General features: G+C 37.0%; 1 protein-coding gene across 1 annotated transcript in view; it reads left to right on the top strand.

Moving 5' to 3' along the window:
• LOC122792759 (phospholipid-transporting ATPase ABCA1-like) overlaps window positions 1-25,049 on the top strand; it is a 2,266,772-nt gene that overhangs the window by 230,339 nt on the left and 2,011,384 nt on the right. The window contains exon 6 of the mRNA XM_044060333.1: window positions 896-982. Coding sequence (XP_043916268.1) covers window positions 896-982 — 87 coding nt within the window. The remainder of the gene's footprint in view (window positions 1-895; window positions 983-25,049) is intronic.

Below are 25,049 nucleotides of genomic sequence, written 5' to 3'. Positions count from 1 at the left end.
TTTATAGACAGATAACTTGCTTTTCTGACACTATTGTATGTCCTTCATCAAAATGCAACAGTCTCAGAGGTCATTATATTGAGTTGCAGATGTGTAGAGGGTCTGTCACAGCAAGTTACAGTGGAGGACAGTGTCTCCCACAGAAATCATTTAGATTCTATCATATGTTTTTGAAATTTGCTTACAGCATTCACCTGGTCAATGACAGAAAAAACTTTATCATATGAAATTTCATCCTTGTTATTTTCCTGTTTGCATGGAAGCAACACATCAGTTACTCTGACAAAAAAACAAAAAAACAAAAACAAAATAGGCATCTGTAACTTTGGTTAACACCTGAAGCAGGAAACTCAGAGTTAATAAGATCACATCATTGCTGGTTAGAAGTATTGACCGGCTTATTGATTCTGGAGCAGAAGTTAGCAGTTTCCACATATCAATGAATTAATATTTTTAAGAGAATGTCATTGCCTTAGCTTCATCCTTCACTATAAACATTTAAAGTATAGCTCCTATCTGGTAAATGCTTTGCATCAGGAACATGAAATATCAAAATATATAGATACAGAGGAGATGCTTTATAAGTAGAAGCAGATTATGTGTGCAGTGGGTCTATGATCACTTTTAAGAGACAAATAAGAAAAAAAGTGTAAAAGTAAATGTGTGCCATTCTTTATGTCCAAGATATTATTATTAATTAGCACTCAGGTCAGTGGTCTGTTAGATTAAATTAGGAAACTTTAATCAAGAAAACCTTGGTTAAGAAAAGAGGTTTAAATGTCTTTTTACAGAGTTTCAAAAACACTTTGCTTTCTCACAAATTTTAAAATTAAGGTATATATAAAGGTATCATTTTATAACATGATTGGTAATTCTGTTTTGTTTTTAATTTCAGTTACCAGATGCAGTTGGAGTCAAACAAACAACGAGCTTGCCTTTAATAAATAAATCAATGCTGGACATTATGGCTGCTTTGAAACAGGTTAGTACTTATAAAGAATACAGAAATAGATACTATTTGAAATGAAGTCATATATAAGATTTGTAAATTTCATTCCAAATTAAATTTCATAGCTAAGTAAATGCTGTTTTTGTAATATTGCTATGTCAGGAGTTTGTAGCCAAGCATATCCAGTTTGTTCATACCACTACATTTAGGTGTCCTATTCTTAGGTTCATAGTTCATAGGTAGGTACTAGGTTATCGGCCCTTGTGATCAATTTAAAGCCTAGTCACTTTCCCTTTTTGTGCTCAAATTAATTTATCCCATTTGGTTAGAGATTGGCCTTATGTATCCCATGGCTGATAATTATACATATTACCCCTTATGAAAATAATTGAGATCATTTCATAGATGATTTGAGGGATCCATGTATGAGATGAAGCATTTAGGAGCCGTCTCTGTCCTTTAGTAACACAGGGGGGCAGTCCAGTTGTACATTTTGTGTTTCTCATCCATAGATCCAAGCTGAGATGAAATATGGACAGTGATGAACTTTACTTTGTGTGAATGGGAGTCTGTTCCAGTACAACAATACCATCTGTAAGATATACCTGCCTCTCCAAACTGTTCTGCTGATGTTTCAAAAGAGGTTTAGATCCCTAGACTGAGTATTTCTGATACCATTTGACTTGATGATGTGCAGTAAATCCATGCTATAACTGTAACATCAGCACAGAACCTACATATGTTTCCATTTCTTTACATTCGAACCTGTACAGCCTGTAATATTATCATAGTTTTTCCCATCTGTTCCGTGGTCATTAACCAACCCATTTATGAGTACAGCACTTGTGCAAGCACTTAAGTGAGAGTATGATGTAAATTGAGACACCCAGTCAACAAATGTTAAATAAAAATTAAATAAATAAATAAATGTAGTGTGGCACAGGTGAAGTGCATGATGAGAAAACAGTGATATTCAAGGATTTTCATGCTAAATATGCTCGCTAGCATCATGACATTTTGAATAGCTTTGGGATTTCTCTACGAAAACAGCCAAAACACAGCCAGTCAGAAGAGGTGTGTGTGTGTGTGTGTGTGTGTGGGGGGGGGGGGGGGTGGCATCACTTTTTTCTGCTTTACATAAGATTTAGTTCTGTGTTCTTTGCATACCTCTCAACTGTACAGATTTTCACAGAATGTCCAGATTTTGGCCTCATATTTTTGGTCTGTTTCTCATAAAATTGTGGTTTTCTGGAAAATCTCTGGTAAATCATTAAAGGTTGAAATTAGAATTAATTTAATGACAGACAGAGATTCAGACGTCATACAAAAGAAAATTCATGCTAATGCAAAATGTTTTATTCTATCAACTTTCTAAGTTTGTAAGAGCAATATTTAAAATGTGTCCCTATTTTTGGGCCTTTGTCTCCCATTTATTTATGCAACATTGAACACTATTCACACACTTTATTATATAAAATAACAAATAGTCAAGCTCTTCAGAACAATGGTTTACTGAAATCACTCAGCTTTTATACCCAGAAGGAAGAACAGTTACAATTAGATTATGTAATTCACTAAGGAGAATTGTATAAATTATTACAGACCAGTAACTATAACAATAAAATAACTGGTATGTTGAATGATGGGTAATGAAATCAACATCTGTTTTAGGAAAATTAAATTTATGTTGGAGGACTCTTAATGTTGAACATCCTGTTATACCTATAGTATTTGGTATCCCAAACCCTCCATATATATCCATTATCCACCCACAATCACCACACACATACTATAGGTATATATTGATCGGATTTGTGAGACAGGCTTAACACTTATTCCACACATTTTAATGTAATGAAATGTATTTTTCTTCAATAGATGTAGTTGATATTAATTTTACAATACAACTCATGGAGATTGTTTTAAAGAACAATTTTTTAGTAGTTTAATCATTTTTGCTAATCTAGTCATGTACCAGTGGGAGAAAAGATATGTTTTATTCTATGGAAAATGTAAGAGTCGCTCCAGTCTTATGGAATGGAATTAACCAAGTGTGTGATTATTTTAAATTTACAGGAAATGGCAATTCAAATGAAATTTCAATCCAGAATCTTCAAGATTGGTAATGGATATGTCTGAATAGGGGGGTATCCATTGGACTTTTGGAAGAAATTAGAAACCAGGGTCATGAGTGAATGGAATAGTAGATATATTCCATTATTAGGAAACATCTGAAGAAGTAAAAACCTATTTACATATAAAGTAAATAAAATTTAAAGAATATTCTGGAATATAGTTATCAAGGAAAGAAACACATAAATGTGGGGCTTGTGAACAATGTAAATATATTTTATACAAACATATAAACAATCCTACTCATATGGTTTTAAGTTTGGTATCCTGGAAATAGTTAACAAGGATCCCAGTATCAAAATTGAGAGATGATACAGAGCTAAAAAAAAAAAAAAAAAAAATTTAAGCATAAATATTTTATTGAATTTCATGTGTCAGCAAATGATTTTTTAAAATATTTAAATAACTATATACATAAATTAATAACACTGTGTTTTTTAGAATTTAATGAGTTTATTAATTGATTAGTTAATTGATCTAAGGTATAAAAGCTGAGTGATTTCAGTAAACCATTGTTCTTTATTTCCCATTTATTTATGGCTTTGTCCAGATTTTTTTTTCTAAGAGGTTGAGAGGTATGGTTCCTTGTTAAACTCCCTGAAACTGTGCAGAGGTATGGAGTTGACGTACTAGGTGTACATAATAACATGTGCATATTGTCTGGAGTAATCTGAACTGAGGTAAGTTTATGCCATGGCATGGCATGGCACTTGTGACCGATATACATAGTAATTTAACTGCAAAATAGTAAGCTTTAATGTTCATGTTATTAACTGGGAACCATATGCCTTGGTTTAGTCTGGGGACTGTATGTCACAGTCACTGTTTATATAAAAATCATTTGATGTGTTCTCTTTGAGATTATGTAACTCACTTATGCTGCCACATGCACTATTGTGTTCTGTAAGGGAAGACTACATCTGTCATATTAGTACTCTGTGTGTGCCCTTTGAGTACTTCATGTTTGTCTGCTGAAGGGACAGTGACACATTAGCTGTACTCTTTTTACTATAGTGAGGAAAAGGGGGATTGTCACATGCTCAACCAAGGATTAAAGTTGCACTAGAGCTTGTATTCCTCACCCCAATATGATGAGTCGATGTACCTTGTACAGTCCCTTCCAGTTATGGGCTACACCTATGGAAACTTTGGCACGTGTGTGTGTGTGTGTGTGTGTGTGTGTGTGTGTGTGTGTGTGTGTGTGTGTGTGTGTGTGTGTGTGTGTGTGTGTGTGAGTTTTCATTCAGAGGGCGGAGAGAGAAGGGAGGCTTACAGTGTCACTGAGTATTTCTGCTGACCTGCTAATGCCTCAGTGGATTTTGCAACACACACACACACACACACACACACACACACACACACACACACACACACACACACACACACACACACACACACACACACATTTATTGCCTGCCTCTGGAATTATTCACACTGTCCAAAGGCAACTTTAGCATGCCCAAATTTCCTATATTTTTACCGTAGTGCTGTACATCTAGATACTGAATCGTATATGGAGAGACTCTTCACACATACCCTTAAAGGAGGACATATGAAGATAGTACAAAGAAATTGCACACATATCGTGAGAGCTAAATTACCATAGGCCTCATCATGTTGTTGGACTGTACATCTGTGCTCACAGGGATCATATATCACTGAAGTAAGCTGGGGTGGCAGACATACTGTAGTTGCCATTCTGGGTGTATGCATTCTTAGGGTGGTTGTAGAATATTGGCAGACAAATACATTCTTTATAGTACTCCCACAGTTTACAGGATAACATGATACATTTGGAACACATTTGTACCCTTCAACAGCCAAATAGATGCAGCATGTTTGCCATTGTCACCCACAGACACACAGAAAACATTATCTGCCCTTCATATTACTGTGTTTTTACAAGCATTCCTGCTCAGGGTAAGGTAAGTGGAGCAACAGATGAAAATGCCCATTACTAAAAAGAGTCAGTTTATATGGCAGATATGATATAGAACAATCCACATGCATGAGTGCCATCTGTGAAGTGGAATTATGTATAGTATGCTTCTGGAAGTTGCTTTGACATTTGATAGGGGGCCACATTACCCCCCAAACAGGAAACCTTGCAGAAATGCAAATATATGTAAGGCAGAGGTACCTTCATTTGATATTACAGGCTATTATACCTGACACTGAACAACACGAATGTTAATTCTCCCATGCAGAGAAGGACATCCTGCTGCAGGACCTCCATGATCACCACTGGTGGAGGCCCCAGAATTAGAGATACATGTCTGGGTCATGAGCATGTCTGGTGGGAACTTTTATAGGAGATATCTGCTGTTGTTGCCCAAAGTAGGACATATCAACAGGTCTGCAGAAGAGTCTCTGATATCATTGTACATTTACTCGCCAAGGCAACCTCACCTGGCAAAAGAGTGGAGTGCCATGTATGAGTATCTACTGACAGAGTAATGGGTGACAAACATCGAGAACTTCCTAATGTCCTTGTTTGGGAGGGTTTAGACCATTCTGCTATCCATTGTGAAGTTCTAGACTTGGGTGTACTAAGACACCAAACAACTTTCACATAAGACATCAGGCAATAACAATCTCCTTTATTGCACAGAAAGACACGTATGTGGGGGACTGGATAATCATGATCCTGTGTCCTTGAGCTACAAAAATCTTAGTGTTTCATACATTTTTTCATTAAAAGCAACATTACTATAGCAATTACAAAGCTGCTCTTGACCAATTAGAAATGAACACTACCGTATTAATTTTGCTAAGATCTCATGATAAAACTTTCTACTCAGAAAAAATCTTATACTTTTTAACAGATTCATAATGAAGTGCACTTGAGATTTCATTCTGCTATGAAAGCATGATAAAAATAAAATGCAAGCATTAACATTTTCCCTTCTTTGTACTTCTCACTGTTCACATTACCCCATCAGATGCTGTAAAGCATCACTCATATCATAATATTTTTCTATGACTGGACAATGACTACAAGATTTCAGATGAATGGACTCTTTTCCACTTGCTATCAGAAATCCTTCACATATAGTTTCTTTCTGTCACTGACTTGAACAGTCTTTACACTGTTTTTTTTTTCTCAAAAATATAGATTTATTTGCAATGATGGAACAAAGATACAATCTGAATACTTTAAATAATTATCAGTAATACATTCAATACTGTACGTTTTCACATTATCCCAATACTTTATATAGATTATCATATATTTTACTGACATCTTGCAACATTTTATTTTCAAACGTCTACTATACTATGAATTTTAATTCTGAATTCTAATGATTTTAAGATGCATGCTTTAACCATGAAGAGACGTAGACCTAAAATAATTATTATAATGGCTATAAACATGAAAAACTTTAAAATCCCTCCTCCTCAGCCAGAGAGCTGGCTTATTAACTATGCCAATTAGGAAATATCAGTTTTTTTGGCATGCAGGCATTCAGCAACCTTCTGAATTATTTCTAGGTGACTATGGATGGCAACAATATTATTGAGAATAAACAAGCACACACCCCCTTTAGAAGTGAGAGTTTTCAGAGGGTGATACCTTAAACCACCTGTATTAGAGGTCCATGGGATAAATGCAAATGACCCCTTAAGGACATCAAGTGTTTCAGCTATATGGTTTCTGTGTCCACGACTTTTTGCTTTTTTTTTTTTTAAGTCTTTATGGAAACATTTATGCCAATAAAGCCAAACCCCACTAGCTGTGGGCATGGATGTTTTGGCCTTCTTAAGACCTCATCTGTGCAGCATAAGTGGACTGTTTGGCTTTACTTTGGAAACACAGGGCCTTTACACCCAGTAGATGTCCATAACCATTAAGGTATCTGCAAAATATCCCAACTAACATCCAAACCAAAGAGTAAACAGGTTATACAGACAAACCAATTCATAAAAACTACACAAAAAACCTTGCCAGGCTAGAGTTTTCACTGTGTGATACCGTAATCCTCCTTTACAGCATCACATGGGGGTATATGAAGAGTGAAAAGTAGAAAGAAGGGAAAATGTCAGTGTGTGCATTTAATTTTTAACATGCTTTCACAAAGCAGAATGAAATCTCAAGAGCCCTTCAGTACATTTTACCCTTTGGTTTGGCCCTTTAGAAGTGAGGGTATAATTGATAGCCATGCAGTTATGCCCTATACTGCATATTGTATTCAGTTCTTGGGTTATCAAATGAATAAACTCAAAAGCAGAATTACTTAATATTTTCAGGTACTTACATAATCTCCTAAGTTCCGAGATTGACTTCACTGCCCCAAAAGCAGTTACAATACCTGCTCCAGAAATGATCCCATCACCAAGATCCATGTGAGCAAGGCCTTTAAACGCAGTTTTTTGCACAGTATTATGGTATACCTAGGAGGCATCTATTTTGCCAGATGGGTTAGGAATGCCCTAGTGTCTCTCTTGTGATGAGAATTGTGAATCTTTCCTTTTGGTAAAACAGCTATACATCAAATAGCTGAAATACATGACCAATATAAAACAACCAGACCAGTCTGTAGGTAACCCAGGATAAGTGTGATTTCCACAAATGTAATAATATTCACATATTGCTGCCATGTGCTGCCCTACCTTCCAGCCCTATCATAAATGTTCCAAGTAAAATTGCAAGTACTAAATCTGACAAAAATGAGTCCATTTTTTATGACGCTGAACACATCCTTTAACAGTCATTGCTAACTGAAGCAGCATTACAGTAAATGAGGTAGAAACATGTTTATTCTTCCAATTTTTAGAAGGAACAAATAAGGCAAACTGCAGTAAGAATCTCAGAATTAGTCACCGTTATAGGAATCAGTGGAATAGCCTCATCATGTGTAGTAGGAATATGCACACAAACCCAGCAGCTGCTAACGTTGAGCATCTGTGCAAAAGTAAACAAGACAGCAGACAAAGTATTTAACTGACAAAGCCACAAATGTGTGTCTCTGTTTTAGCAAAGTGTGTGTGTCTATTAAGGAATGATTCAACATTTACATTTTCAGTGGTCAAAGAGGATGATACACTCATGCTCTGAGGTTCAAGTGAAACAAAATAATGATGAAAAGCACAGTAATTGTAGTGATGATTGGTCTCCAGGAAAAGCGAGCATGTTGAGGCTGGACATGGTTGCAAAAAAATTGTAAACAATGATGTCGGGCAGGCTGTTCACTGTGCAAATGAAATCAATCACCAAACAGCTGTCAACAAAGGGACTTAATCACAGATGATTTTGAAAGGGAATGTTATCTGGATAACACAATGTCCAAATGTCAGTGTCCAAAAGGCAAGATGAATCAATAATGCTGGAACTGGAAGCAAGGAAAAATGTTGTCTAACTTGAGGAGGAATCACTGGAAGTTGAACCAGACAAGGATGAGGTAGCAGAGTCATGATGTTAACTTTCTGGTCAGGCAACAAGGATAACTTAACTGCATTCAGTTCCAGATGCAAGCTGGATGGTGGATGTGGAATCCGGTTGGATGGCAATCAGTTCACAAGTAGTTCCAGATTTGGTTTGGATGTCAAAATTTCTTGGGCTGACACTTCCTGATGAAATAATGTCTCTGATTTCTTGTCTGGTTCTGCTGGCAATAGGTTCTGCTGTTTCATGGTCTGGTATCAGCAGCATTTCAATTATACTTGTCACAAGGCAGAGTCTTTCTGACATGCAGCACATGAGTCCAGGTGGGGAGTCCTTCACAATGGATGGCAGTAACAGTCATGAGCAAAACCAGTTATGGTCCTTTCCATCTGGGACTAAATGAGTTTCTTCAGGAATGGACTTTGACATAAATATATTCACCTGGATCCGGGTTGTGGTGGTCCTGCTCAGTGGGTCATTTGGTTGCATGCGGAATGACACTGGTATTTCTGCAAAAGAGAATAAGAATTAATGGTCTCGTTGATATCTTGTATTTCTAACGTCTAAGGGAAGGCGCGTGGCAGGTATTCTCATGGGTATGTCCATGAGGATTTCATAATGGGACAATTTTCTAGGTGCACTAACTGCACTTCTAATACTAAATAAAACTAAAGGTAATACCTCTGTCCACTTAAGACCAGCTTCTTTACACACTTTAGCCAGTCTAAGCTTAGTTTGATTTTATCTCCCTCTGCCATCCCATAAACCTGTTATGTATAGGTACAATGAAATTGTAATTTGAAATGTAATGCTCTACAATGTAATGCTGCTGCATTACTAGACTGGTAAAATGAAATCCTTGGTTTAATTGGCTACCACAGGAAACACCAAATCTAGGTAAAAGTTCAATTAACATTTTCTTTGCTACCACGTGTACATCATTCTTCACAGACAGATATGTTACTAGCCATCTTGAAAAGGCATCAACTATCACAAGTGTACATCTATATTTCTGTACTTGAGGAAGCTCAATAAAGTCCCACTGAATGGAACAAAAAGGTTCCCAAGGCTTTTTAATGATTGAACAGGTGCAAGTATTGATTTAGACACATTATAATATAAGCAGATTATGCAAGTATTTACAAAAACTTTTGAGAGATGAGGTGCATACCTATATGTGGAAATTTGTTTTATTAATGCATTTCTGCACACGTGAAAAGGAAAGTTATAGATTTTAACTAAGATTTAGAAAATGTAGTGGGGCTACTAGTCAGCCATCAGGATGGCACCACAAAAGGTAGAGAGTGACTAGAGCCATTGTTTATGCACCTCCTTCTCTCAGCATCCTCTGTCTGACTTTGAAAAGACAGTAACTCCTGTAAAGAAAATGTGTTATTTTCATTCAATAGCTGCAAAAATATAGAATGAACAGGAAAAGACAATGCAGCCTATCTTGATGCAATATCAGCAAAAGTGTTACCTTTGGTAATAAAGGAACGATCAGATTTATGTGAGGCAAATTTTACAACAGAGAATCTGACAGTTCACCAACAAAAACAACATTTGGAATAACTGTCCCTGTTCATGTTAAATAATCCATTACTTTCTAAATTGTACCAAAATTGTGCCCAACACCATAAGCACAGAGGGAGTCAGTAACCATGGTTACTGACTGATCTTTGCCAGGTTTACATGATTCCGTTACAGCTACTAATTCAGCTGTTTGAGCAGATACATTTCCATTTATTTGTCCAGAATTGTCCAATTAACAAAATATTGTCTTGTGTGTGCAAATAGAAAAGGCTGCTACAAGGATACCGTCATCTTTTCAAACACAGGAGCCATCTACAAAAGGGATGAAATCTGGATTCTTCCTAGGAAAATCTTTCAAATGTAATCTAAGAGGAAGCACCATGTTAGTAACAACTACATAATTGTGGGGTTCTAATTGTTCTGCCATAGGGATTAAAGGACCAGGGTTACATGGTGAACACTGAAAAATCCACAAGGAATGGTTACTCATTAAAGATAGTTCATATTTAGACAATTGTGCTGCAGAAGTATATTGCATTTTAGCTTTCAGTAACAAAGCTTCTACAGAATGTGGAGCTGCCACGTAAGTCTCATGCCCAAGAGTCAGTGCAGCCACCATTTCTACAATGTGCACCATTGTGACCACTGCCCTAAGGCAGTTGGGAAGGGCTGCAGCTACAGGATCAAGATTTGTAATGAAATACGTGAAAGATCTAAAACCATCATTTCTACTCTGTTCTAATAGTCCTAATGATACTTTATTTCTTTTACTCCAAAACAGAAAAAAAATTCTTAGAATAGTCTGGTAACCCAAGTGCAGGAGGATTTAAAAAAAAATGTTTCCAATTGTACAAGCGCTTATTCATGATTATTCTGCCAGGTTAAAGGTTCACTGTTATCTTGCTTTAACAAATCTAACAAAAGTCTTACAAATTCTGCATAGTTAGAAATCCATTGTCCACAGTAACTTGTTAAACCCAGAAAAGCTCACAGCTTTATGAATGTAGTGGTGTATGGTACATTTTTGATCACAGCAATTCATGATGGCAGAATTTGCCTAGCACCCTCTGAAAAAAGATGTCCCAAGTATTGAACTTGCGATTTCCATACCTGCAGTTTGTTTTTATTAACCTTAAATTATAATTCTGCTGAGTCAAAAGAAAAATAATATCTTGTTTATGATCATGTAGAGTTCTTGAAGCTAAAAGCAAATCACCCGTGTACCGAATAAAAGTAGACCCATAGGGAAATTTAATCTTATGTAATTGTTTCTTCAGTTCTCTAGAGAAAAGCTTGAGAGATTCTACATACCGTGCAGTAATTTATTACAAGTACACTGCTGATCTTTGTAAGTAAAAGCAAATGATACTGATTTCTGCATGTATAGAGAATAATAAAAAGGCAGATTAAATGACTATCACTGAAAAAGGTGACCATATTTTTAGGTATAGAAATCAGTATTGTTGCAGGGTTAAAACAGTTGAAAATTTTGTTAGTATTACAACATTCGCTGCATATGAATCTTGTGCAAACCTATATATGTTTCCCAGTTTCTTAACTGGTAAAGCAGGAGCATTTTAAGGACTGTGAGTTGGGACAATGACACTACACTGTAACAAGGAAGAAATAACAGGTCTGATCCCTTTTTCTGCTTCTAGTAACAAAGGATACTGAATTAACATAAGCACATACTAACGAGGCTTTAGTGTTTTCTGGACAGGTTCTATATCCTGCATGAGTTATTATGGGTAATCCAGATCTGCATTGATTTAACATTCAATCCATATCAGCACTTTCTATTTTCTGCTCTGCTGTTATGAAAGCAAAAAGGACGTCTTCATTTGAACAGACAGCGTTAGCATATAATCCTGAAGAATCATTAGGAATATCTAAAACACACCATCAGGTATACAATAAATAAATAAATAGTACATCTATATTTACATAAGTTTCTACCTAACAGATTTCAAGGGACTAAATTTCCTATAATAAAAACATGCTGTTCTTTTAACCAACCAATTTGAATAGGGACCAATTTAGTTTATGGATAATCTGTAGGAACTCCTGACACATCACACCCCAAATTTTGTCTTTAGAAAGTGGAAGCTGTTAGACATTTGCCGATCATATATCAAGTATTTCCTGTCTTTACAAAAATGGGATTGATGTATTTTGCACTGTAACAGATGGTCTGTCTTGATCTATCTGTACTAATGAAAATAAGTGGGTTCCTGATCATGGTTGTTCTGTCAAGTTTGCAGCCACATTTGTGGCTGCCAATTAGTGTTCAAGCCAGGAGGGTTTCTCTCAGTCTGCTGTGGTACTTAAGTGTTTGGCAAATTGGCTTAATGACCAGAAAACGTTAATTCATTTTGTTAGTGTACTGTTTGGCCAGAATTAAAACAAGTATTTAATTGTGGTGCCCTCTGTGGTGCCTGACATGAATCCATGGAATAATAATTTTGCTGATACTGTCCTAGGGGTTGCTGAAAGAATTGGGGTCTACCTATTTACCCACATTGTCTTCTTCTCTAGCGTTGGATGTTGGTATTGAAGTGCTGAAGTTGAATATCTATTGACTTTTTCAATTGTTCCTTTTCTTCCCTATGTCTGCAACATATTGTGCTTGATTTACAATTGCATAGATGCCTAAGCTTGGCCAATTTAAACAAACCTTCTGTTCTTGTACTGGTGGTAGCAAGCCCTTTACAAAAACTGCTGACAACTCATTGGTCGCCACACCTTCCATAGGCTACAGGTGTCCAGAGAAGGCTTCAAATGCATCTATGATGCATTGCAGATAACCATCAATAGATAAATGCATCTATGATGCATTGCAGATAACCATCGATAGATAAATGCATCTATATGCATTGCAGATCACCATCAATAGATAAATGCATCTATGATGCATTGCAGATAACCATCAATAGATAAATGCATCTATGATGCATTGCAGATAACCATCAATAGATAAATGCATCTATGATGCATTGCAGATAACCATTAATAGATAAATGCATCTATGCATCTATGATACATTGCAGATAACCATCAATATATTCATTCTCTCTTATTCTTGCCCAATTAGGGGAAGGGGACACTCTGTGGTAATAGCTTTTAAGAGGTTAATTTAGCAGTTAGAAATCCATAACTTGTATGTTTCAGAATATTGTTAACTAGGTTAGAGTTTTCACATATTTTCTTAAAAACATTGGGAGGTGCGAAGGCGTTTAGTATGGCTGTAAAGCCTTTGATAGCATGCTTTTGCAATTGTACATGTTCTTCCAAGATGTTTGCATATTCTGCTGAGTGTGCTCCAATGGGATGGAGAGAATCGACAACACTTTGAAAACCCACTGCATTCCATGGCTACACCACATTTATAGTAAGCTCAGCCTCACTATCTCACGATGCAGCAGAGTTCCGTAATTCTTGCATCTCTGTGGAAGGTATCTCAGAATCAGTAGAAGAGTCAGAATGTGTCTCTTATTGGTTCGTAGGTAAGTACTAGGCTAATTGTCCTTGTAGGTCATTTCAAACCTAGACAATTACCCCATGTGAGAGAATCAAACCCCACACCTTGTGTTTATAAGGTAAACACTTTAACCATTATGCCAACCTAATGTAGTTTGCTTTGTAGGGGATGTGCACTGATATTCCTCTCCATCAATAATGGTTGGAAATTGAATAACGATGTGCTTAATTTTGCCTAAAGTGATAGTTTTTGCTGGATGGCTTTTGTTAGGAAATCATTTTTAATTTTCCCCATATTTATGTTTGTGCTACAGTTGTTTCCCTTTATTAGTTATATGCAGTAACATTTTTAGGGTATTACAGTTTGACCTTGTTAAGGAAGTCTAGTATTACAACCCAATACAGAGTGGATACTTGAAGTGCTGAAAGTAATTTGGGCTTTATCTGGAAAAGTGATTTGTTTCTGCCAAATTCACCTCCACCTGCCCTCCAGAAGAGGGAGAACTGCTAACTTCTTGAGGCATGGGTGGGTCATAAGGTGGAGGGAATGCAGAAGATAGCAGAGGCCAGTAATCATCAAATGACTCTGGCTGAGTGATAATTTCTCTGTCTTAAAGGATACCTAGTACAGAAATGGTACTTCTCCTCTGCACATTTGTTAATGTAGGTACTGCTCTATTAGCTGCCTGCAACTGTGACTTTAGCCTAAGCTAGCTGACTTATATTTGAAGCTTCTAACTACAGATTCCTTTTCCTTATTTTTAGATTCCTCTTTCCAGTCATTAGAGACAACTAACAAGAGGATGGTACCTTATTACTCCCTGTTTCAGTTTATTTTTTAGATTTTCTAAACTTTTTTTATCAAAAGTACCTTTTTCTGGAAATTATAAAGTTCTATAATTTCTTGTGACCAAATAATTACAGCTGCCTCTATCATACTCAATAAACATATACCTGCCTGGAGTCCCATACTCTGGCTCCATAAAACCACTTATGCTAGTGCACATTGTAATATAACACTCTCATGCCAAAGGGGTAGATCTGTGACTATAACTAGGGACACTCACATTCCCAATGAATGAATCTTCTGTTTGTTTTTATTTACATTTTTAATTAAAATCAGATCTCATTCCTAAGAAGGATGTTCAGTCCTTCTACTAGGGTAACAGAGTCCCTGTGACCAGGATACTTTGTCCTTGCATATATCGATTAAAACCCCATTAACACACAATTATACCTAATACACATTAGAATAAGCGATAACATAGACATCCAATTTCCTTCATCATACAATTTACCCACTCACATGCAATTAAAACTACTGAAGAAAATTTTAGTAAAGCTTGCCAGTAGAGACTTTAGACTGCTGAGATTTAAAAGTTGGCATTGTTACAACAGAAACGTGCCTAACAGAAAATCTGTTTCTCTTTAAGGTCCAGTGGCAAATTCTAATATAGCAGCACACAAAAGGCTCAGAACTCCAAGTAGCATGGCACCAAACTGTTAAGGTACCAAATAACTTTCACATGAGACAAGTCAGCAGAGAATAACAATCTCCTTTATTGCACAGAAAGTCATGTACATGGGAGACTAAGAAATCAAGATCCTGTCTCATTGAGCTACAAGAATCATAGTGTTTTATACCTTTTTCATTAAAAACAACATTATTATAACAATTATAAAATTGAAAGCAACCAATTAGAAATGAACACTACAGCATTAATTTTGCTAATATATCCTGACTGCTTGTTTATGACATTCCATATCAGGCAGGAGTTCCAAATTCCTTGATAGAACTTTCTAAGAAACTACAATTGCCTGAGCTGAACTTATAATAGTACATCTTCCAATGATCACAGCTGCAGCAGCCTTAGCTGCATGGGTTATATCCTGTCAAGGATATAACAACCAGCCAGCATCCAAAGGTTCAGGGCAACTTCCATTATCCCAAACCATGAAGTATTTCAAGCTGATCTGATTAAAAGACTAGTTTGTGCGCGAAGCCCGTCTGAACGTTTCTGCCAGTAGACAGAGGGAGGCTAAGCCATGAAAAGACAATGCTAGGAACAACAAAAAATAAATGCCAACAACATGAGATAAACACATACATACACACACACACACACACACACACACACACACACACACACACACACACACACACACACACACACACACACACAAAAAAGAGGGAGTAGCTACTGCAGCAGTGATCACTGAAACATTTACTGATAAGGTAAGTACAACTTACACCGCAATTCTGTGTTTCTCATACTGATCACTGCTGCAGTAGCCTTAGCTGTATGTGTAGATTAGCATAGCTAACTGCATTTTGGAAGAGAAAAGAGAAGGGTCCAGCAGCCCCTGGACAATGGTCCTAGCAAAGTTTGCTTTAGACCTAGAGAAGGAATTAAGCTTATAGTGCTTTGTAAAACTATGTACAGAAGATCAAGTAGCAGCTTCTAGAATACTTCTAGAATCCATCCCTTTCCCAAAAGCCATAGATGAAGCCAATGCCCTGGTAGAGTCGGCTTTGACCCTGCCTAGAATAGATTTGTCATGGTGAGTATAACAAAAGCTAATAGTGTTAGACAACCCTTTGGAAGTAGTCAGTTTTGACACAGATTGCCCCTTCTGCTTACCTTCACCAGAAATGAACAATTGATCCAAAGATTTGAAAGATTTAGTTCTACAAGATAGTACCTGAGTTGACTGTAGACACCCAAGGTATGCAGTATCCTTTCTCCTTCATTTTAGGTTCAGGAAAGAAAACACGCAGTTGGATAGTTTGCCTTAAAGTAAATTCGGATACCACTTTAGGCATAAAAGAAGGACTAGTTTTCAAAGAATCCTGTCCCTATGGAAAATAAGATAGGGTTAACTCACCATAAGAACTTGCAACTCAGATACCCTTTTTTGCAAAAAGTCAAACAATCAGTAAAACCATTTTCCATGTTAAGAATCTCAAGTCAATGGAGTTAGCTGGTTCAATTGGAGCAATTGTTAGCTTTTCTAAAAAGACATGCTGAAATGGTTCATAAATGAACTTTGATAGAGGAATAAAAAAGGTCATGGGATAGTTACTCACAAAAATATTGTAAAATCAGTGAACAACTAATCCTGAACAGGTTCTAGTTACGTTGTTGGCACCAACTAGAAAACCTTTTTTTATTTGCTAATTTATGATTTTCTAGGAGAAGGCTTTGGTGCCTCCATTAATACCAGCTGTGCATCCTGAGAAAACAGGTGCCTAAAAGGAATTCCAACCCTATCATCCAGGCAGTTAATTGAAGATAATGGATGTCAGGGTGTATGAAATATTCCTTTTCTTGTGTGCGTAGATCCATTCAATAAGGAATCTTGTGGTAATTGTCCCAGCCTGTTTCCAAAAGAATAAGAACCACAGTTGTCCAGGCTATAAGGGAGTCACCACAATGATCTTGTGGAATTTCTTATAAATCTTCAGAAGTACCCTGGATATTAATGGAAACAATTTAAAAGCATACAAGAACATTCCTGTTCAACAAAAAGAAAAAAAAAGGCAACTGTCTTCTAGGCCTACTTGCATGGAGTCCTGGAACAGAATTTTGCCAGTTGATTGTTCAGACAGGAGGCAAAGAGGTCTACTTGAGGAACTCCTCACAGACAGATCACACTTTGGAAGATCCCTAATCTAGTTTCCATTCATGGGGGTCTTTCCTGGTCCTGCTTAGCTTGTCTGTTACACAGTATTGCTCTGATGAAATGCAGGATGCTATTAGAGTGAGATTGTGCTGTGAAGCTATATCTGAAGTTAACATGGCTAGTCTGCAAAAGGAATATGACCTGGTTCCCACCTTATTTGTTGATGTACCACATGACTGTGATATTGTCTGTAACCACTTGAAGAGGTCAAAAAGGTCCAAAGATGGTTCAGAGAGTTGAGTGCCTTGATCAGGGCAAGAATCTCCTTGATATTTAAGTGATTGTGTCTGTCCTTGGAGTCCCGCACTGCCTGCAATTTTTTCCCTCCTAAAACTGCTCCACAAGCAATGTCAGAAGGGTCAGCCTTGATTGACTGCTTTGGAGCAGGGAGGGAGAAGGGGTATCTGGATTTAAGGATATTTGTTGCCTCCAGCAAAAAAAAAAAAAAAAAAAAAGGAAGAGAAAATCCCTTCTGAAAAACCCAGATACTGGGTTCTGAAAATATAAAGGGTATTGATGCTGGGATCAAAACAATTTAAGATAACATCTATCTTTCTCATGGGAGTCTTGCCAGGGGTATCATGGTAATCATAGATGCCATGAGATCCAAAATCCTGAGGTATTCCCTTGCATTGACCAAAGTCTGAGAGGGAGAACATTAAAAATAGATCTAAATAAAGATCTGTTTTTTGCTGTCAAAAAAAGCTCTATGAACTGAAGTGTCTAGTTGACATCCCACAAACACAATGCTGTTTGAGAGAGTCAAGAAAAACTTTGAATGTTTTCTTGGAATCCCAGCTTGTTCAAAAGATCTCTTACCCAAGAGACAGATTTCTGACATTTTTAAAAATGATTCTGCAAAGATAAGCAAGTCATCGAAATACAGAAAAATGTGAATACACTGTAGCCTGCAATGAGCTATATCATGAACTAGACACTTTGTGAACACTCTTGGTGCACTGGATAATACAAAGGGTAAGGCAGAAAACTGATAATGTGATCTAGACACACAAAACCTTAAGAAATGCCTGAAGTCTGGATGACTAGGGATGTGATGATAAGCATCTTTTAAGCCTCAAGAAAATTGAAAGAAGAAGAAGAGCGAAAAGGTTGTGAAATGACATCATTTTGAATCTTGGCACTCTTAGAAATAGGTTTAGGAAAGAAAGATCCAGAGCTGGCCTCTGAGCATTTTCTTTCTTTAGCACTAGGAACATCCTAGAATAAAATGCTTTCACCACCTGAGAAGGAGGAGGAACTGGTTCTCTCTCTCTTTGGGACAACATGTGATGACGAACAGGTGGAAACAATAGAGTCTAATCTGTGGATGAATAATGACCCCCTGAAAGAGAAGACTTTTCTCCTTTTGCCATCTGTAACCCTGATGAATGATTTTCAGAACCCAATTGTCTGAAATAATCTATTGCTAAAAAGAAATGGAGAGTCAGACTTTATGGAAGAGAAAAGGGGCCCAGGTGGGAGAGACTCATGATGTCTATTGAATAATCATACAGACTTGGTGAACTGTCCTTGGCTTTGGGTGGTTTGAGACTTCTTTATAGAACCCCCTTGCCACTTCTTCTTAAACATCCATATACCTGAATAACGTTGAGACTGTTTATTCCTTTTTTTTTTGCCAAAATTGGATGAAGAAATAAAATCTCTTGGATAATTTGGAAAAGGAGGGCTGAACAATCTTAGAGTCCCCAAATCAGCTTGCCCTTTTCATCACACTTTTTGATCACCTCTGCAGAAGAGAGTCCAAACACTAAATCTGTATCTAAGGAAGAATTTAAGCTCTCGTTTTTTACATTATCTGAGTTCTGAGAATGCAGCCAAGCAAACATCCTTAAACAAATATCAGTGGCCATATCCTAGCAGTAGTATCAACAGAGGCTTACACTGCAAACAATAAGGAATTATTTAAAGCAGTTTTTTCTTCACAAGAAAGAAACTGTAGAAAAAGCATTCCTCATACTTACTCAATATATCAAAAAAACTTTAACATATAAGCCTGACAGTTTAGAATCCAGAAAATCTAAGTTGCAAAAGTATATACTTTTTTTCCATAACTATCAATAATTTTCCCATCTTTGTTCGAAAGAGTAGGTTTGGAATTATCTAAGTGCTTAGTCACACTGGAATCAAATAAAGCTATAGCTGTCAGATCAGATTTGGGAATAGTGTATAAAAATTTAAATGATTGAGGAAGTTTATACATTTTATCTGCCTTTTTTTAAGGACAGCTGGCTAACTATCAGGAAAATTACAGGCAGTAACACATACATCCTCTAAAGCAGGCAGGACAGGAGGAATGGGTGTAAGTTCTGGCAAATTCTTCTGCAACAACTCATAGTATCTTCTGAGGGACTGAGAAACCACAGAATTCTCCCATTGAAAACAATGAAACATTCTAGCAATATTCACAGAGAAAGAAAAATCACCACAAGGAGAATCAGAAGCTGAGCTCTCTTTTGAGTATGAATCAGAAATATGAGGAGAAATCCATGACTCTGTCCCTGCATCTTCCTGTTCAGATTCAGAATCTTGAACCTCTTCAGGAAAAGAGGTATCCCTCTACATTAATAAATATAAAAAAAAATGGAAGGCTTTTTTGCCCTAAATGGAACTTATCTGGCCAGCAAAGGAAAGCCTAAGCCGACCATCGATCCTCAAAACCCTTCGAGGAGTGTACTCTTTAGAGGCATGACAGATCTGAAGGGCTTCACACCCACATTTATCTTTTATTCAGCTCAGCTTGAGCTGCTTGATAATTTGTGAGTGTGGAAAGTGCCATTAATCTTTGGCAGCTGGCCGGCTGTTACATCCTTAGCAGGATGTAACCCGCATAGCTAAGGCTACTGCAGCAGTGATCAATATGAGGAATATCAAGTCTTATTCTTTTCTGACCATATCAGCACGTGCTAATATTAGACAAGAAGCATACTAACAGATACATACCGAAGGACACATAAGATTCCAGTATGCTATGGAAGCATATTATAAATGAAATGCACACACTAACATTTCTTCTTTCTCTATATTTCTCAACCCTCACAAGTGATGAAATGCATAGAGTGCCTTGAATATCATCCCATGATATCCCTGTTGCATATGTGTAACTTGTGGCACTATTTGTAATATACATTCAACTTAAGGTTATATAATTAATGAGCATATCCTCTTTATTGTTACAACAACATCAGAGTGCAACTACATTAGTCTTCTGAAGGAATGCTAGCAATTGATTTTCCATAGTAGTTATACAGGCTTAATTACACTGGGCTGTGGATGTTGTGAAGGGTGCATTAATAGACTTGGTTATACTTATGTGTTTTCACAGGTGATAGGTTTTCAGGTTCCTCCATTGTGGATATAGGCATGTCTGACACCAGGGAACTGTACATGTCCTGATGATGCTGACAACCAAATCTTGGCATGGTCAGGGGACATGGTGGCACTGGCAGACATGAGCAAAGTAATGGCCATATCACCTACCCCTATCACAGACACAACTGCTTTGCCTGTCCAACCCATCCCTCACTCAGGAGGCCACAATAACACAGGATATGTCCCACAAATTAGCAGAGGGAATACCTCTGATGTTCAGATACCATTTCTTCACTGACTATGACAAGGCAAGCCAGGGTCACTATACTGGTGATTGACCACAATGTCATTGGTACTGCCCTCCTCCTTATTTGTGTGCCTCTGTGGTCTCTGCTCAGCATTTGTGCAGGGCCATTATACAGAAGCAGGCAGACTGTAATGCAGCCACGACTTACCTGGTCAGGGTTATAGGTTTTATGCCCAATGACCTGTAAGACAGATTGTGCAGTATGTGCCACATTATGGAAAAACAGTGCAGAGCATCTGTATGCTGTACATTCCCCTTTGCAGAAACCAATTATGGCCACTTACCTTCCAATGGCTGTCTACCTCCACCTCTGGTGGGTAAGCCTACCACAGGAATGGAAGGTATGGTCCAGGACCAATAACACCACCATCTGCTGTGTTGGGGGAATTGTCGGTTTAATTTCTCCAAGTCTTTTGTGTTTCTAATACCATGACTGGAATGGACCGCATTCCTAAGTTGAAATCAGTACTGTTTCAATCTTTGATGTTAGCCAAAAGTGCTCTTTGTAGCACTCACAATATGCCTAGAATTGACTCCTTCAGTAATTCATGTGGAGTTACATGTATCCGTAACATATCTAAGTACGACTGTAAATTCTTTTTATTAAACCCATTGCTTCTACTACTACTGTAACTGTCTGGGTATCCTTCTTCCACATTGCTCTATTTTCTGCCTGCAAATCCTGGTATTTTATAAATTTGAATCTCTCTGTATGTAAGACACTGTAATCAATGGCTGTAGCAATTTCAATGATAAACACTACTTTGGTCTACTTTTCATGGGCTACTGTATCTGGTTTTAAACTGTTAGTAATGGGTGATCCCATTTGATATAAACTTCATCATCCTCTACAATGCTATGTGACTCATGTTTCCAATACTTCTCATCTACTTCAATATTGATATGTTTACACAATCTCCAGTACAACAGTTTTGCCACATTATTATGCATTTCAGTATACAGGCCCTCTGCCATTACTATATCACACCCAGCAATAAGATGTGTGACTGTTTCCATTTCTGTTTTACAGGCCCTGCATGTCTGTTTCTTCCACATGCTCTATGGACTTTGTAAACCAACATGTACGAAGTCCACTATTCTGGGCTGCCAATGTTAACCTTTCATCTTTTGGTTTAAATTCACCTCCACTTAACCATTCTTGTATCAGATAATGATCAACATTAGGTTGTTCCAGGAGTTTTTATACTATATTTATGCCGTTTCTACATTTCTTGCCTTCTCATCTGAGCCTTCTCCTTATATTCTTTCTTTTGTTTTTTTTTTGGCACATTCAGTTGTTGTCATCTTAGATTTGCTCTCTTCATGTTTCAAAACATTCACTATATTTGGATCTCATGAGGTCAGCAGATATGTATGCAGTCCTATAAATGCAGAACTATACATGTAATCGATTTTGAGGAGGCTCATACCTCCTTCAGAATGAGGGATATATAATCTTTGTATGCACTGATTTTTATATATCGTTTGATAAGCATGAAGCATTTTTCTCATTTTCCTGTCCAACTAATCCAATATCTTTTGGAGACAGTCAATCACCCCAAAACTGTAAGTTTGAACAGGAAGAGCAAATTGGTTTATTGCATGGACTTTGTTCCTAGATGCCAAGGTTGTTTTCAGTATCAATTTAATCTTCCAAAATATTCCTTACTGAGTTTTGTTTGCATTTGTTCCTGTTTTATTGTCAATCCTTCATTAATTCCTAGATATTTATGCACTCCTTTCTGCTACGTTTCTTTATATCACATTCCTGAACCAGACTGATATTTTATTTGTGCTACAGCTTTGCTGCTGCTTTAAATGTTACTTTTGCACATTTGTCAAGACCAAATGACATTCTTCTATCATCTGAGAAAGTCTTGACCACTTCTAGTTGTGTAGTCAGCTCCTCATCTGATGAGCTATACAGTTTTAAATCATCCACAAAAAGATGTGGAGCTTTACACTTTGATGTTTTCTGGGAGCCAAATTGTAACTATAATCTAATCTGTTAAGTAGATATCTTTATGGGTTAAGGGCAAGACAAAAGAGCAGAAATGACAAAGAGCCAGATCGGAATATCCCCCTTTGAATTCTTATCCTTAGGATAATAATTAGTCCTTTATCATGGCTTAGCTACAAAGTGGTTTGATACTGTTTCATAGTCACTGCAATGTAATTGATTGATGTAGGGTATATCTTATACACCTGCAAGCATTCCTTTATCCATGAATGTGTGATGGTGTCAAATGTTTTTTTGTAATCTATTTATGCCATACTTAGATTCTTCCCCTTTTTGCAATTCTGCATTATGACTTTATTTTACAATAAATGATCCTTTGTTTCATATGACTTTCATTTTGTTACCCTTTTGTTCTATCGCCATGATTGAGTTTTCTTCTAAATGGCTATAGCCTCTGTCAGTATAAATTCCTGCATATAGTTTACACATTGTCAAAAGACAAGTTATTGGTCTATAAATTTTAGGATAGCTTGCAGGTTAGTTCTTAAGGGAGAGTATTGTTTTTTTTCCTGTTAACCAGGTTGGTGTCTGTTCAGGGTGCACATATAAGTGGTCCTTACTCAAGACTAAATCTTGTAACAATGTTAATACTTTTAGCCAGAAGTTAGGAACTGCATTTGGGCTTGGGGTTAGGAGCTTTTCTTAATTTTATTTCAATTTCTCTGGTCGCTACTTCATCACGTTGTATATCCTGTACATTTGAGCTTCTTATAATTTATTTTACTTCTTCTATCCCTTCAGCATCTTTGTTATATTCCACAGGGTCTTCATAGATATTTCTCCAAAATGTGTTTATTTCTTTTTTTTTGGCAGTGTTTCTATTCCTTTTGCCTTGTCTGCCAATTTCCTATAAAACTTTTTTAGATCATCAATGAATTGCTTGTTTTGTACTTTTCTTTTATATTTATCTGCACGTTTTATGTTTTTCTGCCTGTGCTGATATCTTTAGTTTATTATTTGCAATAGTGTATGAGAGATCCTTATCTGTTCAAATGCTGCACACTTCTTTTACCATGTCTAAGTATTTTTGTTGATCTGTACCCTCTTCTTTACTCTTCTAACAGTGACACTTTTTGTCTTAATTGTTTTATAGTTTTCTCTATTCGAGACTTCCATGATGGGATTTGATTTCTTCCCTTCCTTTTTCCTTATTTCCCCTGCACTTTTGTAGTAAGATTCTATCTGTTATTAATTTAGCTGTACAGTGCATATATCCTTTTGGTTTGCTATCATGTCCACGAAGTGCCTTCCATCATAGATGGCAACATTGAAAGGTTGTCTTCAAATCAGATAAACCTTAAACAGAAAGTCAGCAAACCACATCATCAAACATCAAATGCAACATTTACTCCAACGGGTGGATCGATGTTTTTATTTTCAACATACCAGTTTGGCAATGTAAGCATTCAACAGCAGACACTTCGTGGACATGATAGTAAACCATCCTATTTTATTTCTGTTATATCACATGAATTTCTGTGAACAGTATTGATTACTGTGTTCACCTCCTTTATCAGACTTCTAACATATTGTTTTTGAATTTCTATAATCTATTTATTTCATTGCTCTTAATATGACTATCCATTTCTATTAAGTCAAGGAACTCTTCCCTTAGATGTTTTTCTTTAAACTGAGGGCACATTCTTTATTCTACATTTCCTGTGGGCATTCTACAGAAAGTTCCAGCACATGTTTCTGTGACAAATTTTCTTCAGATGCACCCTCTATCATCTGTTGCTCTTTCATATGGGAACTCACTGGCCTATAACTCCACAATATTGATTGCATCAGAGTTGCCACCATTTCCTGTTCCTTCCCTTGCTGTGCAACTGCAACTACACTTTTGTATTGGTTTCCAACAAAAGGTTCCAGATTATTTCTATGTGGTAACCAAACAGATGCTTCCTGTTCAACCTGTTTCTTCTTAATTCAGTGACTCACTGTTCCTTCATGCTGTGACATGGCCATTGTAGGAATGCTTCCGTGTCCATTGTGGTATGCCACAGATGTAGCATCTATTGGCATGTTCATGCTGAGACCACTCCTAACACATCTCACAATTCCTACTTATTGAGCACTTCTCCTGTGAGTGTGCTAGACCTGTTCTTTGGACCTCGGCACAGTGCTACAACATCTGCTGGACCTGTGTTCATGCACACAAGCATGCACCCCTCAGCACCACTTACTGCCTCATTGTCACACCATACTGAAGACACCACTTTCTCCCTGATGA

This window comes from Protopterus annectens, chromosome 2.part0 (assembly GCF_019279795.1).
Source record: "Protopterus annectens isolate FY-2018-M chromosome 2.part0, PAN1.0, whole genome shotgun sequence".
NCBI classification, from domain to species: domain Eukaryota; kingdom Metazoa; phylum Chordata; order Ceratodontiformes; family Protopteridae; genus Protopterus; species Protopterus annectens.
Note: the sequence above shows the minus strand (reverse complement) of the source record. Positions and strands in the feature narration are given on the sequence as shown.